The sequence below is a fragment of the Sus scrofa genome, chromosome 4, assembly GCF_054392235.1.
Source record: "Sus scrofa isolate SSC_HxYL_T2T_F1_AM1 chromosome 4, Sscrofa_HxYL_maternal_Yorkshire_Landrace_v2.0, whole genome shotgun sequence".
Classification (NCBI taxonomy): Eukaryota; Metazoa; Chordata; class Mammalia; order Artiodactyla; family Suidae; genus Sus; species Sus scrofa.
In genome coordinates, this window is record NC_139386.1 from 136,175,443 (window position 1) to 136,193,369 (window position 17,927).

Here is a 17,927-nt window from a genome sequence, read left to right on the forward strand (position 1 = left end):
GCCCTCGACCGGCTGGGCAGTCATGGCTGCGGAGGAGAAGGATCCCCTGAGCTACTTCGCGGCCTATGGCAGCAGCAGCAGCTCAGGCTCCTCGAGCGAGGAGGACAACAGCGAGCCGGAGGAAACGAGTCGCAGGGCCCCGGATCCGGCGACGTCGGCGGGCGGCTGCGGGAACCTGGCGGAGAAGCGGCTGCCTGGCCCCGACGAGCTGTTCCGGAGCGTGACTCGCCCGGCCTTTCTCTACAACCCGCTCAACAAGCAGATAGACTGGGAGCGGCACGTGGTCAAGGCGCCGGAGGAGGTGAGCTCCCCGCCCCCGTTTCCCGAGCTGGGTCCCGGCCTCCCCCTCCCGCAGCCCCTTTGGGGACCGGCTTCCGTCCCCCACACGCAGTCACCCCGCGGGATGCCGCACGCCCTCGCCGCGTCCAGCCCTGGGGAGCCCGGGCCCCTGCCCCAGCCCGGTGGGTGTCGGACCGGCCCCGCAGCCCCCGCCCCTGCCAGGAGACCCGACCTCCGCGCTCGGTGCCCCGACCCCGCGCGGCGAGCACTAACGGTGGTGACTCCCCCGCCCCCCGCTGCAGCTTCTCCCCGAGACCCCTTCCCTTTGACGCCGAAGTGCCTGCGGTGCTGCCTCCAAGACAGTGTCTGCTGCAGCCTCCTGAAGGGGTCGGCCTTGGCGTAGTATCTCTGAGACTGGATTCTTCCTTGGTAACTAAAAGTTATTAGCTTTATTCGTCTAGGGAACCCTTTGGCTTTTCACTTAGCAGTATTGTGAATTTGATGGCAAAGTGTGTCTTTAAACCTTTAAAAAAAAAAAAAATCAGCCCGAACGCTGAGCGCACGGCAGGGAGGTGCATGTGTCCATACCGATTCTAGGGACCTCGGTTCGTCACAGTGCTTCTTCATGTGTTTGCTCAACAGCCTCCAAAGGAATTCAAAGTTTGGAAGTCCAACTATGTATCTCCTCCGGAGACCTACTCTGCTGAGAAGAAACCTCCGCCTCCAGAGCTGGACATGGCGATAAAATGGTCTAACATATACGAGGACAATGGTGACGATGCCCCACCGAGTGCTAAGAAAGCTAGGCTTCTGCCCGAAGGGGAGGAGACCGTGGAGTCAGGTAAGGAGAGTCAGGCTCGCTGGTGACACCTCTTGATCCCTGTGGCAGGTTTTAAAAGGAGGAGCTATTGAATGATTGGAACTTCAATCCAGTGAGTTAGCGACCACATTATGATGGCCTTTGGATACTTTTCGCTATGTTTTTGAGAAGAGTCACGTGTATTTGACTTTGAAGTCTCTCCTATCTCAGCAGTATTTGCTGTGTTGTAGAGAAATCATAGAGTGAACTCTGATATCTCAGCCAATAGTGTGTGTGATTTTTGATGGCCTATTAGAGGTGCATGAGTTATTCAATGGACTCTTTGTGATGGTTGCAGTTGTGAAGTGCTGAAGGCTTCATTTTATGTCAAAACAGTTGTGCTTTACCAAAAAAACCAATAACAACAGGAGTTCCCGTCAGGTTGCAGCGGGAACGAATCTGACGAGGAACCGTGAGGTTTCGGGTTCAGTCCCTGGCCTCGCTCAGTGGGTTAAGGATCTGGCGTTGCCACGAGCTGTGGTGTAGGTCACAGACCCGGCTTGGATCTGGCGTGGCTGTGGCTGTGGCTGTGGCTGTGGTGTAGGCCGGCAGTAACAGCTCTGATTAGACCCCTAGCCTGGGAACCTCCATGTGCCGCAGGTACGGCCCTAAGAAGACAAAAGAACAAAACAAAACAAAAAAACACAGTTGTGCCTTAAAGCCAAAATGAGTGTCACAAAATGAACTTGCATGAGTATCATACTACCTAGGAATTAAAAATGATGATAAGGTAATGACTTCCTTGTGTTGCCTTAGTTGCTAGTACCACAACTCCATCTCTTGCTTGGAGGGTAAGTGGTCCCAGCAACCTCTGCTTGCATACCTGTACCCACTCCACCCACTTCATCCTTGCCCTGCAGCTCATCTGATCTGACTGTGTATCTCACTTGCTTAAACCCTTTCCCAGCAACGCAGCAGTCAGCGCTAGGCCCTGCCTGTTCCTCCAGCTTCATTTCAGATGCCCCTCCTAGCACCTGAAGAGTGTAAATTTTCAAAACTGAGCCGACCACACTGTTTCATGGTTCCGTGCCTTTCAGTATGTGTTACACCTCAGTCTGGAATGTTCTTCTCTCCCTCTTTGGTCAGTAAACCCATCCGTCCTTCAAAGTCCAACTCTAAGAAAAAACCTCAGGTCTGGCCTTCCTCAGGTTGCTTATGTGTCCCACGCTCTGTGCACACGCACCTCCCACCTCTCTGCTTCACAGCCGCATCCAGGTGTTAAGTTTGTAGTACATTGTATTCAGTGGATCTTCGGATGAAAGGGTGTGCCATTTTTAAGCAGATTTCTGACCCTCCCATAGGACAGCTGCTGCCCTCGCAGCTCCTTTTACAGCTGTGCAGAGGATTGTGTTTGCTTTGCGAGGAAGGGTCACGAATCAGAAGGGATCACTCCAGATTTGACTCTGCCTTTGCTTTTCACTGACTTCCCGGTGTGAGTAGGGAGTCGCTAGTGAAAGCATATCTTTAGTAAATGACATCTTTTTGGAGGCGCCAAATGAAGTGAATGTCGAAAATAGCTCAAAACACTTATATAAATTACCTTTAATTCTTAGAACACCTTGTGAAACCAGATAGTGAAATGTGAAAATGAGAGCTTATGTGACTCGTCCAAGGTCACACAACTAGAAAATGCCACACTCTAAAATAATATCTTCATACAAATTTTCTAATTTATTACTCTTAGCAAGCTAGTTCACAAGTTGGTACATGATCCATTATTACTATATTATAGATAAGAAGATAATCTCGGGTTAAAGAATTTGCCCAAATTCGCACAATTTAGAAGAGGCAGAAGAGGATTTCAAATTCACATCTTTAGGAGTGCCCGCTGTGGCGCAGTGGAAACTAATCTGACTAGGATCCATGAGGATGCAGGCTCAATCCCTGGCCCTGCTCAGTGGGTTAAGGATCCAATGTAGCCGTAAGCTGTGGTGTAGTTTGCAGACGTGGTTTGGATCCCGCATTGCTGTGGCTGTGGTGTAGGCTGGTAGCTACAGCTCCAATTGGACCCCTAGCCTCCGAACCTCTCTATGCCATGGGTGTGGCCTTAAAAAGACAAAAAAAAAAAAAAAAAAAAAATCAGATCTTTAAATGGAAATGATGCCTTCTTAAACTGGGGATTCTCTTGGTGTTTTCCAAGCTAGAGTGCTGGAGAAATAGCTGTCCCGTGGGATAGCAGTAAAGCCACTGGAGTCAGTGCTCAGTCCAGGCCGTCGTAGGCTGCTGCTCTCCTGTCTCTGTCCCTGTGTGGACAGGTGAGGGTTATATATCAGGGCCAACAAGGGGGAAAAAATCACCTTTCTTCCCCGAGCTTTGCCTTTAAATGTCAGATAGGAGGAAATAATGGCCAATCACGCTGCTGTTCCCGTAAGTGATTGTGACCTTTTGACCGGGTGATGGGTCCCCCGTCAGAAAGGAGAGGTTGGCAGTAGTGAAAACCAAAAGTACCCAGTGCGCAGTCAGCTTAAAGCTGGGTCGTAAGATTACAAGATAATACTGAAATCTTCAGTTTTGACATTAATGTTGGTTATTGAATGGAACAGTTTTATTCTTGTAATAAATAAATACCTTTTCAGAAGTGATTTTTGCCATTTCAAACTCCCATACCATGTTCACAAATTGAGTTGCCCAGCATCTTCTTTTTTTTTGTTTTGTTTTGTTTTGTTTTGTCTTTTGTCCTTTTAGGGCCGCACTCGTGGCATATGGAGGTTCCCAGGCTAGGGTTCTAGTCGGAGCTACAGCTGCTGGCCTACACCACAGCCACAGCAACATGGGATCTGAGCTGCATCATCGACCTACACCACAGCTCATGGCAACACTGGATCCTTAATCCACTAAGTGAGGCCAAGGATCAAACCCACAGCCTCATGATTCCTAGTTGGATTTGTTAACCACTGAGCCTCGATAGGAACTCCTTTAACTTCTTTTTTAAAAACTCATAAAATACCTTGTGTTAGAAACCCCACACACTCTTAAATTATCTCATTTTTTGATTATCAAATTACTTTGTTTTTGCTTTTCTTTCTCATTTCCTGCCCTTTGGCCTTTTTTGCCAGTTAACGTCCAGAGAGAAGAAGCTGGGAAAAATTCACAACTCGCCATAGAGTCTTGCTACTTACTCACACTTCTCGTCTAGTGGTTGTAAAATGTAGATCAGTAAGGCTCAGATACTTAAATTATAGCTTAATTAACATGCGATTAGTCTTTTCTTTTCTCTTTTGTCTTTTCAGGGCCGCACCCCTGGCATATGGAGGTTCCCAGGCTAGGGGTCCATGGGAGATATAGCTGCTGGCCTACACCACAGCCACAGCAATGCAGGATGCGAGCTGTGTCTGCGACCTACACCACAGCTCATGGCAACGTGGGATCCTGAACCCACTGAGCAAGGCCAGGGGTCAAACCCGAAACCTCATGCCTCATGGTTCCTGGTCAGATTCGTTTCCACTGTGCCACGGAGGGAACTCCTTTTTTTTTTTTTTTTTTTTTTCCTTTTGTAATTAATCTTGAAAGCCTAATTAAAGTAGCTAATGCTTGTGGGGTTTTTTTTGGTTTTTTTTTAAGAATTTAGAAAGTTACTTTCTATGAGTAAGTAAACGTGTTTACCCCCGAGTGACATGAATTCTGTAACGGAAAAGCTGTTTCCTTATCAGGGCATCTGTACTATGTATGACAGAGTAGAAACTCAGTAAAGTTGGTGAAGGAACGTTTCAGGGCTTTTTTTAAGGCAATGCCTTGTTATATCACTAGGTGGCACTAGCTCTTCTGCTCAGTTACTGATAGGATGGTCTTTTCCAAAAGTCAGGCATGATGATAATTAAATTCCAGTTAAACAAAGACCAGGAGTTCCCGTCATGGCGCAGCAGGAAACCAATCTGACTGGGTTTTGGGTTGGATCCCTGGCCTCGCTCCGTGGGTTAAGGATCCGGTGTTGCCGTGAGCTGAGGTGTAGGTTGCAGACCGCGGCTCGGGTCCAGTGTTGCTGTGGCTGTGGTGTAGGCCAGCAGCTGTAGCTCCGATTAGACCACTAGCCTGGGAACCTCTGTATGCCTCGGGTGCGGCCCTAAAAAGCGAAAAATAAATAAATAAAAAACAAAGGCCATGGCTCTTTTAAACTGTATGTCATACCTGTTGGTCCGTAGAGCAAGTGTTTTATCTTACCGCCTACGTAAGGCTGTGGCGCTCTGTGAAATATGTGAATAACATCCCTGCGCTGTGCTTGAAGATGCATCACCTGCTGTTGCTACTCGTCATTGTCCACGTCACAAAAAGTGTCAGGAGTGTGGCACAGTGAGCAGGAGGGGTTCGAAGGCTTCATGTTTTAAGGGTGTTTTTCCCATAATGAGTTTGTGATCTGAAAAACAAAACAAATGAACACAACAAAATAGAAACAGACTGGTGGATACAGTGAACAAGCTGGTGATTGCCAGAGGGGAAGGATTCCGGGGGGGACAGGCGAAATAGGTGAAGCAGATTGAGGTACAAACTTGCAGCTATAAAATGAGTCAGTCGCAGGGGTGTTACTTAGAGCATATGGGGATGCATACATAGTGATGTCACACTGTATGGGGACAGATGGCAGCGAGACTTACTGTGGTGATCATTTCATAATGTATAAAATGTCAAGTCACTATGTTACACGCCTGGAACTAATATTGTGTGTCAGTTATGATCCAGGAAAAAAAAGAATAGTGACAAGCTTCCCTGCCTCTGTCAGGAAACCACCAAGAAATAACATGTCAAAATGACCATGAAGTCTTTTTGTGTATTAAGAATTAAAATTGGCATTGTTAGTTCTCATAACTATTAATAATAAAAGGGAAGTTGAACTGCAAAAAAAAAAAGTTTATGCTGTGGTATCAGTGGTTTCCCAAATTTGTTAATATGAAGTCCCTTTTTCAGCATCGCAATATTTCAGAGCCACCACATGGTAGTTACTAAACTTTGAGTGTCTGTTGATTGAGAAAGTAAGATCAAAAGTGCAGTGAATTCAGTAATGTACTTAAAATGAATTTGTATTTTATAAATCATAATGTCTTCTATGTGTTATTTATTCCATCTGCGTGGAGTTCTTAAAATAATGCCACACATTTGTTCAGAGAGCTGGGAATTAGCACTGAGACTGTGCTACCCTGCATTTTATTGAAACTTACAGTTGAATTGCTTTAATCGAATAAAGGGGCCCCCGGTTTTAGGCTTGACAGTATTTTATTTATAATTTGGAGAGTTCCTGTGGCTACAGATGCTAATAACGTCTTGGAAAAGTGTAAAGGACATGGTTTTAATATGAGATTCTTCTCCACCCCTTCCTCCCCCAAATTCTCCATACTCTGAAGGAGGGGAAGATGGCTGTTTTTCTGTGGCCATTGGAATATTATGACCCTCCTAGGAACGGGTGAGAAGGTAGAACTACCTACATAGGACAGAATTGAAAATACAGTTTCAGAGAAGATCTACCTGTGAGTGCTTTTAACTTCACGTGGCAGGGTGGGGTGGGGGGGGTCGAGGGCCGAGCTAGGGAGGGGGAGTTGATTGTGGGAGAGAACGCAGATTGGAAGGGAAAGACTAGCTGATAGCCACTTAAATAATGTCATGGTTAAATTGACATTCTTTCTTAATGAGTAGATTATACATTTAAATATTCACAATGTTTATCCTGTAGAATATTTGAGAATAGCTTTATCAGGACAAATCTGACTTTATGATTTTAAGCTACCTTAATATTAGCACTAAAGGATCGCTATGAATTTTGTTAACACTACAACTGAAAACAATTCCTTATTTTTGCTTGCAATATAAAAATCAGAGTTCTGGAGTTCCCATTGTGGCTCAGTAGAAATGAATCCTGTTAGTATCCATGAGGTTGCGGGTTCGATCCCTGGCCTCACTCAGTGGGTTAAGGATCCGGCGTTGCCGTGAGCTGTGATATAGGTCACAGATGCAGCTGGGATCTGGCGTTGATGTAGCTGTGGTGTAGGCCAGTGGCTACAGCTCCAGTTCAGTCCCTAGCCTGGGAACCTCCATATGCCTCAGGTGTGGCCCTAAAAAGAACAAAAAAAGAAAAAGACAAATCGGAGTTCTAAAAGTTATTTTTTATTTTTTATTGGGAAACTGAAAGGAACATTAGTTGAGGATGATGATTTTGGTATAGAGTCAATGAAATTTTAATGCATTAACAATTTTTAAAAATTACTGATCGATACTTTTCTTCTCCTGTTTAAAGATGATGAAAAAGACGAGCATACTTCTAAAAAGCGCAAAATAGAACCAGGAGAACCAACAAAGAAGAAAAAATAAATAGAAAACAAATGACAAGAATTTTTGGACTGCGAAACTTGTTGAAATGGTCCTTTTCGACAGATTAAGTTGATATTGTAAATTATTATGAAACAACATCTTCATGAAAGTTCATGTTAATTAACTAGTAAGTATTGCTGCAGGAACCTTCCACTGTAGAATTCATTTTTTATTTAAAAATATGTATTTAAAACAGATGGTATCTTGTGATTGTGACACTGACAACACTTGGAAGTGTTCTTGCTGTCACAGAATTGGTGACACACTTGGAGAGTTTTGTCCCATGTTGACATACCGATGTTCTATGAACCTTTTATAAAGGAATATATTTTTAAAGTAAATGTAATGTACTGTGAACTCGTAGGTGCTTTGCAACAGTGTTTGTACAGTGTAAATAGATCATGGAAATAAAATTGCCATTGTTACCAGTACTGCATAACAGTAACATTTGAGTATTTGTAAGAGGTGCCCTCTTTGCCTGTGACCCCCTGGTAGTAGGTTCCCGGGTAGGGGTGCCCGGGTCCCAGGTGGCTTGTGCACGTGTTCGCTCTGACTCTCAGCCTAGTCAAGCAGGTATTTATAGCCTCCTTTTATAATAGATTGTCCAGGTTACACAGCTAATGAACAGTGAATTTGATTCAACTCAGGACACTTGAACCCCCAAAACATTTGCCAGTCAGAATTTGGTCTTCTTTTAGGAACTGCAGTTTCCATCTCTTCCGGGTACTTGTCTGTGGTAATCAGTGATCCTACCCACCCCCGTGTGTTCTGGCGCTTCTGCCTTACGTGACATGACTGTTGCTTAATTTCCCGGTAAACTAGTAAGCTCGCCGAAGACAAGGGTCTTCCACAAAGAACTGCCAGACGTAGCGAATAAAAACAGAGAAGACTTGGTCAAATTTGAATTTTAGACAACAAATACTGTTGAGGTATATGCAATATTTGAGACAAACTAAAAAAAATATTTATCTGAAATTCAAAGCTAACAGAGTGTATTTTATCTGGCAACCCTCCTTCTGTGTGTTTTCTCTATTTCCAGCTATTTTGATGCTTCGCATATAATAGTAACATCCGCAGGGGTTACTTATAGAGACAGTAGTCTTTGACTCCTGTGGTCTGAAATGCAGTGCAGTTATTTGTAGTATTTGAATGATTCACAGGAGAGGTCACATGCCGCGTTGATCTTTTCCGTGACACTCGTAAGAGACCTTGCCTGTTTCTTGGGAGACAGGAGTTGGAGTTCCCACTGTGGTTCAGCAGGTTAAGAACCCGGCTTCATGTCTGTGAGGATGTGGGTTCCATCCCTGGCCCCGCTCAGTGGGTTAAGGATCCGGCGATGCCGTGAGCTGTGGTGTAGGTCGCAGACACGGCTCGGATCCCGCGTTGCTGTGGCTGTGGTGTAGGCTGGCGGCTGCAGCTCCCATTTAGTTGAGAACTTGGGTCCTGAAGTCTATGAAAGGCATTAAAAGTGTGCCAGTCACAGTGTTTTGTGTCCTGGGGAAGGACGTGAGAGTATACCGTGGCTCCCGCTGTATCGTAAGCTCACAAATCCCCCTCTGTGGCTGCTTGTCCTGTAGGTTTATAAGTACGGGAGCCCCAGAACTGAAGTAACTGATAAAGCAGGAAAGCTTCGTTTAAGGTCGAAGCCTATGCGCACGAATACTTGGGAGGCAGTGATTACCACGGGCAGCACCAACGAGTAAAGCCTGAGTCCAGTGTGACAGCAGGTGGACTTACACTTAGGTTGTGATCCCCAAATCTGGAAGTAGCTGTAGTCTGGATGCATGTGTTAGTGAAACAGCACAGACTGTGTGAGATACTAGAAGATGTGAAAAACTAGCATGAAAATAAACCTCACACAAAAAGAAAAAAAGCCCAATAAGCCACTGTCTGAAAATCTTCTTAACCTCTTTTTACCACTCATTGGTTCAACTCCTAACTTACATCAGTCAGTCAGTGATGGAGAACAAAAGCTAGATCGTCCCTAGCGGATCTTTGAGCCTCCTTTCTAGAAGGTAGCACAATGAGGGAAGGGAGAAACTAAAAGCCCTTTTTCTTGGAGGGGATGAGTGGTCTGATGTTGTGGACAGACAGGTAGTTGCAACACTCGGGAGATTATTAAGCAGCTCCCGGGAGACGTGCACATATGCAAGAACGGGTCACACCAGGGCTTTGGTTTGGTTTCCATTCTTGGCATGTGTCGGTTCCCGGGGTAGGGATCAAACCTGCACCACAGCAGCGATCTGGGCTACGGCAAGGACAACGCTGGATCCTTAACCTGCTGCACCACAGGGGAACTCCCAAATCAAGCCAGCTTTAATTTAGGGGGGAGCACAGAATTTAGGAAGCAAGCTAAATATTTTGGGGCAGTCGGACTTAGCCATGTGTGTTTTTTTGGTTTGGGTTTTTTTTTTTTGGTTTGGGTTTTTTGTTTGTTTGTTTTTTGTCTTTAGGTCTACACCTGCAGCATATGGAGGTTCCCAGACTAGGGGTTGAATTGGAGCTGTAGCTGCTGGCCTACCACAGCCACAGCAATGCATTGTGGGTCATATTTTAAAATTCAAAATATAAATAGCTTTATAGAGTTTTATGGAAAACATTATAATTGGAATCAAAAGAATATTACTGAAAAAATTTACCTGCTTTTTAGTCATTAAAATACTAAAAGCACTTGGACTGACTTCTCATCCTGATCCTTAGTGGTAGGTTTTATCGTTTCCAAATTAGAGAATGAAAAAGAGGCCCATCGAGATGAAGCAGCATCACCCATGCAGTCTGATCCCGTTCGTGCATAATTTATGGAGTGTCTGTTGGCTGCAAGGGTTATGACAAGAACAAAGGACTCGTCCTCATTTTGGCAAAATCACATTGGCGGCCGTGGGAGGGTGGATGTGTCGGGTACAAGGCAGAGAGACTGGTTGCTGCGGAGCCAACAGTGGTGAGTGAGCGAGCGAAGGCCCTGGAGAGGAGGAGGGCTTTGAGAGGTCGAGAGCGCTTAGTTGCTTATAATGGCTGAGAGGGAGGCTTCCTTTTATTGCAAACTATATATTTTAATGAAGATGTGAATGCAGCAGTGCCAGTGTGGACAGGACCTATACCTTAAACACGTTGCCATATAATTGAGTTAGAGACAAAGTGATGTTTGAAAAAATGTAATTGTTCCTATAGGTATCTGAATGAGCTCAGCACTTTTTTTCCTTTTTTTCTTGGCTGCACCTTCAGCATACAGAAGTTCCTAGGCCAGAGACTGAACCCGTGCCACAGCAGTGACAGCACCAGGTCCTTAATCTTCTAGGCCACCAGGAACTCCTTGGCAACTTTGATAAGTCAAAAGCTTTGACCAGCTCCACAGCTGGGCTTTATTTTGGATGTTACAGTTTTGCATCCACAGTCAACTGCTTTCACACAAACACACACCCATACACACCCACCCGAGTACGGAAGTTGCAGACATTCCTACAAAAAGGTGTTCCACTCGTAGCAAATGCTTTGGAATCTGCATTAAATTATCAAGTTTTCTGTCTTCATCTCCCTCCACAGATAGTTTTCCCTATGTGAGGCATTGCATTTGCTTTTTTTTTTTTTTTTTTTTTTTTTTTGTCTTTTGTCTTTTCGTTGTTGTTGTTGTTACTATTTCTTGGGCTGCGCCCGTGGCATATGGAGGTTCCCAGGCTAGGGGTTGAATCGGAGCTGTAGCCACCGGCCTACGCCAGGGCCACAGCAATGCGGGATCCGAGCCGCGTCTGCAACCTTCACCACAGCTCACGGCAACGCCGGATCGTTAACCCACTGAGCAAGGGCAGGGACCGAACCCGCCACCTCATGGTTCCTTGTCGGATTCGTTAACCACTGCGCCACGACGGGAACTCCGCATTTGCATTTTAGTGCAAGAAGAAAGACACAAGAAGCATTTGTGTGTAGCGTCAGCAGAGGACAGGCTCTGCCGGGTGTGTTCATTGACTGGCGGGGTCCCCAGCACGCAGCAGGCTCCGTGTAAGTGCCTAGTCCCTCAGCCCCTCCTCGGGGTGAGTCCCTAGGGGCTTGTGTGTTCAGTTATGTGAGCCAAGAAGTCTTGAGAATTTAAACCAATTTAAGTTTTGTGTCCTTTTCGGTCAAAAGTGTCCTGATGGCAGTGACACTTCTCTCCCTTTGGGCTTTCTGCAGGCCCTGCTCTCCTGGGTCGTTTCCGCTCTGGCTCCTTCTCTTCCAGCCGCCCTCAGAAGCCAGGTCTGTTCCTTGTTCTCCCTCTCTGCCCTGCTTCTTGACATGTCAGCCAAGCTCACGGCCTCCAGTCAGGAACACGGAGGGTTCGCTGGGCTGTAGCTTTTCCAGAATGCTCCTGTCAGGCCCTTGGTTTGTGTGTGTAACCATGCGTTTCTGCTTGGGGCTCAGAGTCCCCTCACCGCCTCCGTGCCCAAAACCAAACCAACACATGGAGTCAGAAGCCGCACCACCTCCCTGTGACATTTCTGGTTGATGGCATCGCCGTGAACCGAGAACCTTCCCTCTGCCTGAATTCCCATCGCACGGGTTTGGTCAGTAAGTCCCCCGGGTTCCCTGCCTTCTTTCTGATGCGCTTGTTAATCCAGCTCTAACGAATCATCTCCGGCTCCCCGGATACGCTATTTGGTTCCATCCCTCTGCGCCTTCGCTTATCCCATCTGCGCAGCCTGGCCTGGCCCTAACCTGTCTGCTTGGTGAACCTCTTCCCTCCAAGGAGTGGTTCAAGGTGTCCCTTCTTTATGCACCCGTCCTGGGCATCTCGGAACCAGAAGCTGCACCTGTGCGTGGCTTTTCCCATGCTCCCTCCCTCCCTCCCTTTTCATTTTGGCAAAGTGAGAGAGCGCCAAGCCACAGACTTTGCCTAAAATGTCTTTGGCATTTCTCTAACGTCTGGCCTGCGTTTGTGGTCACAGCATGAGGGTGAGGAAGGGCCTCTGCACCTTTCCTGTCTTTTCCAGGCTCATAGGCAAGCCCAGGAAATGGGAGGTTTGCAGGCTGGATTTGAAAAGTCATTTCCTGTGTGTCTGTAATATTTTGGTTCCAGGGTCTGGAACTCCTGTTCCTTTCCCCGTGTTTAGCATTTTCTAAAAAAGGAGAAGAAACAGGATTTGGTGCCTATCATTGAAGTAAAAGTGCAGCTCTATTCCTGACATAATTACCTGTCTCTGATTCTAAATGGACCAAAATGTAGCAAGCTTCCTCAGCTGACTGCGGGGTTTGAATTAACATTTTAAATTTAGATTCCTGAGAAAAACTGCAGTGAAATAACAAAACAATCACTTCCAACTAAAGAGGCCACTTGTGGGCCAGCAAAAGCTACAAGCAAAAGCCAACTCAGGAATAGCTCACGGCACCAGGGGGATTTTAAGGCCCTGTTGCTAGTTTTCGCTGCTTTTCAATCTGCAGGAACAGACACTGCCATTGGAAGCTTCCTCTCTTCTTTTTACCATGTTCCAGCTTCGGGCCTCCCCTGCAGTCCTCTCCTTAGCTAGGAAATGTGGCCTGGACAGCCTCAGCAGTAAAATTTCTTCTGTAACAGCTGGAATCCACACGTCAAGTCTGTAAGGCGTAAACACTTCTGTTGTTTTTTTCTTAGCATTTAGACTTAATTACTGGAGCCCCAGTCCCCCTGCCCCTGCATCCCTCCGTACCACACTAATGAGGGCAGTGAGCTGAGCCACCCGGGCAAAAAGCGGGGTCTCTAAAGCCCGTTCCTGAGGCTAACAGACGAGAGGGTTCATCTCCAGCCTGCTCTGTAGCCGGGAAGAAATGAGCCCCCCCATTTGCAGGTTGCTTTGCATCCTCTCTACGCCAAGCTGCCACCTCGGAGAGGGTCTTCCTTTGGGGATGCCAGGCCGTCTGGAGCCCTGAGGTGACTTAATTCTGAACGGAAGCACTTGGAAGTCACCACTGCAACACGAGGGCCCTGAGCCTTCCTGCTTTGGCTTGGGAAGAAGATTTCGATGCTTTTTAAAATAAGATTGCCAGGCAGTAAATAGCTTCTGGCGCCAACCTGGAGATGTTGACTTCAAACCTTAGACAGTAAGTGGCTTCTTTTTAGATAATTTGACCAGGGCTCTGTGTATTTTTAAGCTACTTGGAAGTTCATCCAGTCACTCTGGCTAATTATGAGCTGCTTAGGTTTTCCTCTTCTTTTTCTACTTTTCTTTCCGCTGTAACAGTAGCAAGGCTATCTTATGTCACTCTGGCTAAGTAGCTAAACCGAGAGTTCCTAATTTAATCTTTCCCTGGAGGGTCTTTACATTTTATTGAGAGATGGATTGATCGGTTGATTGATGGATGGATTGATTCCCGTGGCCCCTGTTATGTGCAGGCACAAGCTCTGGTGCTGCCTGGAGGGTTTTTTTAAGATCACATAGCCTAGGTAATTTTTTTTTTTTAAGCCCAGGAGATTAGTCGAAGGAGGATTAGATTTTCTTAGCATTTACCATGATTTCAACTAAGTTTCCCAATAGCGGTTTGTGAAAATGTGAAAAACGACGGAGAACAAATTTTCAGTTACCTCATCTAAGTGCCAAAAGTAAGACCAAGAGCCCCTGTGTTGAGGAAGCACAAAAAACAAAGGTTTTTTGGAGTTCTCATTGTGGCTCAGCAGGTTCTCGAGCAGACTAATACCCATGAGCACAGGGTTCCATTCCTGGCCTTGCTCGGTGGGTTAAGGATCAGGCACTGCTGTGAGCTGTGGTGTAGGTGGCAGACGTGGCTCGGATCCCGAGTTGCTGTGGCTCTGGTGTAGGCCGGCGGCTACAGCTCTGATTCCCACATGCCGCCACAGGTGTGGCCCTAAAAAGCAAAAAAATATATTTTTTAAACTTTTTTTTTTTTAACTACAAATACATTTAACCTTTTCAAGGACAGGAACAATGTTGACACCAAAAAAATACAATAACAATTCATTATATTTGCAATTTTGTTTTAATTCTCCTAACATTAATATTAGATACAAATTCTTTATAATAGTAACATTCATTTAAAATTTTTCTGGGAATTCCCTTTGTGGCTTGGTGGTTAATGAACCCGACTAGGATCCATGAGGATGTGGGTTAGATCCCCGGCCTTGCTCAGTGGGTTAAGGATCCATTGCTGCTGTGAACTGTGTAGGTTGCAGATGAAGCTTGGATCTGGTGTTGCTGTGGCTGTGGTGTAGGCCAGCAGCTGTAGCTCTGATTTGACCCCTAGCCTGGGAACCTCCATATGTGGTGAGTGTGGCCCTAAAAAGCAAAAATAATAATAATAATAATAAATCTGATTATGAAAATGATGCATGCTCACTGTAGAAGTTCTGGAGAAAAAAGTAAGAGTCACTTTTAGTGGAGAAATTCACTGTTAACATTTTGATATACAGTATGAGAGTTTTTTATGTATATATGAAATATTCTAAACTATAGATATTCTGTGTTTTAACATTAAGCAGTATCAGTTCCATCAAGAATTCTTCAAAAACCTAATTTTTATTTATTTTTATGGTAATTATTTCCATATTTTTACCACTGTAAATAATTCTATGATGCACACCTTTGTAATTAAGTATTTGGTTGTAGTATTTGATGATAGAACTGCTTTTGTGAGTAAGAATTCAAGATTGAGGTTGAGCTCATCTTTTGCCTGCCTTAATGCTCCTAACCTCTTGAGACCACATCGAAACAAGTATTTTCAAAATTTGCGTATATCTCCCTTGAAAATCCTAAGTGTCAAGTCCCTTGCCAGAAGCCAGCCTTTTTTTTTTTTTTTTTTGTCTTTTTGCCATTTCTTGGGCCGCTCCCGCAGCATATGGAGGTTCCTAGGCTAGGGGTCGAATTGGAGCTGTAGCCGCCGGCCTACGCCAGAGCCACAGCATCGCGGGATCTGAGCCGCATCTGCAACCTACACCACAGCTCACAGCAACGCTGGATCCTTAACCCACTGAGCAAGGCCGGGGATCGAACCCGAAACCTCATGATTCCTAGTTGGATTCGTTAACCACTGCGCCACGACGGGAACTCCCAGAAGGCAGCTTTTTATGATTCCAATTTGGTGTTTCTAATACGGTGCTCTGAAAAACGACAGTTTCTTTTTAAACTGCTCCAAAAAGCTCCTCGGATTTTAAAAATCTACTCACCTGTGCTCAAATTGAGAAACTGGGTATTTTGCCTTTACGCACATGAACTAAAGACAAATTTGGAGGTGAAAAGAATGAGGGGGAAAAAAACAAAACCCACTCAGCTTTTCTCCCACACGTCTACATGATGGCAATATTAATGCACTCAGCCGAGGAAACCCTTAGGTGGAGCCAAAGGCCGCTGAAGAAATGCCCTCGGGCCAGGCCTCTGGGGTTCCCGCCCAGCGGGCCTGCCTCGGAGCAGGAGCATCCAGCTGCAGCCGCTAGGAAGGAGCACCTCCTCCAGAAAAGGGCGGAAGGAAAAGGCCTCCTTCTCGAGGCTTGTGGGATTGGGGGAAATCGAACACTGAGAGCTCCGAGAAAAGCTTCAGCAGACGGTCCAACTGCAGGGGCTTCCTCTGGGAGAAGTTACCTTATCCTGCCTCTGTCACTTCATCACCCGACACTGTTGCTTCCTGCCCCAGTATCTCACTTTCCTAACTGGATTAGCAGCTGTGGCCTCGCCTGCAGGGCCTTAGAATTCTTGCAGGGCAAGTTCAGGAACCCAGCACAAAGCAATAATATTAGAAATTGTTCAACAAGTAACTGATCAAATGAACATTCTCAGCATCTCAGGGCAAATGAGTTTTCAGGGCTTTTCTTGCCAGCCGGTTTGGAGGGTGGACTGAGCATAGGAACCAAGGGAAACGAGGCTGTTTCCCTGGTCTGGCCTGTGGGAGCTCACCAAAGCCATTTTCTGATTCCTGTGCCAACAGCCTTTGACTAATTGATATCCTCAACCCGCACTCCCTTCCTCAATGTTTAGAGAAAGAAATTATAAGAAAACAATAAAATTTTCATGTTAAAAAACCCAACTGAAACCACTTTTCAGAATTGGCCATTGAGAAGTATAAATACAACCCATCCTCCTAGACCTTCTTCATCCGAGGAGCGAGTTCCAGGAAAACTACATGTGTGTGTGTGTGTGTGTGTGTGTGTGTGTGCGCGTGCGTGCGCGCTCCGAAGGAAAGGGCTCCCCCCGGTGACGGGGTCCAAGACAGCGTCCCTTCTGGAGACTCCCACTGACCCTGGGAGTCACCAAGCCTCTGCGGGCCAGGAATGAAGACACCCCTTCACCTTCCCGGCTCGAGTATCTCAAACTCCCGCGAACTGACGTTTGCAGCCGCCAGCAGCCTCTACGTGGGGAAAATCGTGAGCCGCTGCAGCTGCCGACCCGCAGCAGCCCCAGAGGAGCTCAGGGCAGAGACCCGGAGGGAGGCCCTCTGTGCTCTGGGCGAACTGGACAGACGGGTCTGCAGGTAGTCCGATTTTTTTGGAGATTTTATGAGCTCCTCCTATCTAGAAACACACTAAAACCCTTCAGAGATGACTGCTGTCTGTGACTAGCAGTAACCTTCAGAGACCAGCGGCAAACCTCGAGCGTGTGCCCGCTGCGGGCACCTCCCCTGTCGCCTTGAATTCTGATGGCTTGACATGCCCGTCCTCTTTGGGGCCATGTTTAAGAGCGACCTCCTGGGCAGCAGTCAAGTGGACAGAACTAAAGATGTCACGGTCATCTGTGAAAACAGCCACACCCTAGGGTGGGCCGGTGAGCCCTGCGGGAACTCAGGAAGGAAGCAAAGAAGACGGCCCCCAGCTGAGGGGCGTATCCAAGGAGAGAGTCCAGAAGCCCAGCGAAACCGGCTTTCTGTAAACCTTTTGTTCCTACTACCATCCCTTTGTTGTGAAAACTCACACATTCTAGCCCCCCTCACCTCACCCCCTCACCCCCTCATCCCCTCACCTCCTCAAGCGGTTGGTTTCTCAGGGCCACCTGAGATGCTGTCTCCCAGCTTCCATCCTAATTGCACTTAAACTTAACTCTCAAATTGCAGGTTGTGATTTTTTCCAGTCAACACGTATTTGAAGGACAGCTGGTAAAACCTGGGCTGTCCATCACGTGGAGCCACCCTACTTATTTGGGTTCTCACACCAGTGGGGGGCAGGGGGGGGAGATGATTGATTATTCAAGGGGTCAATAGCCTCAGTAGAGTCTATTTTCTAAATTAATTTCCAAAAGACTTGTTGGATCAAAAAGATGTTTTGAAGATAAATGCAAATTAATACTACTAGGAGATACTATTTTTCAGCAACTGGATGAGAAATTTCCACCTGACAGCACAGTCTGTTGATAAGGCTCCAGAGAAGCAGCATATGCCCATAGAACAAAGGAAATTGGGCGGAATGATCCAGCTGTGGAGAGCAAGTTGCTAAAAATCCAAAGAAGTTACACATACTTGTTGATCCAGGAATCTCACTTCTGGAAATTATCCTGCAGATATACCTGTAAATGTGCAATATGCCAGATATAACATGCACGTGACATGCAGCTAC

The 17,927-nt window shown here is 46.3% G+C and overlaps 1 protein-coding gene across 10 annotated transcripts in view; it reads left to right on the top strand.

The window, feature by feature from the left end:
• Positions 1-17,927, top strand: part of C4H1orf52 (chromosome 4 C1orf52 homolog) — a 24,939-nt gene continuing 7,012 nt past the window's right edge. The window contains exons 1-5 of one of the 10 annotated variants that reach the window (XR_014844948.1): positions 1-301; positions 582-708; positions 922-1,120; positions 6,472-6,594; positions 7,359-7,868. Coding sequence is in view for 2 of the 10 variants with exons in the window: in XM_001928145.6 (XP_001928180.1) it covers positions 23-301; positions 922-1,120; positions 7,359-7,432 (552 nt within the window). In the remaining 8 variants the exon portion in view is untranslated. Of the gene's footprint in view, positions 302-581; positions 709-921; positions 1,683-5,134; positions 6,595-7,358; positions 7,869-17,927 lie in introns of those variants that run through there. The other 9 variants (XR_014844947.1, XR_014844946.1, XR_297127.4 and 6 more) reach the window with 9 other exon arrangements.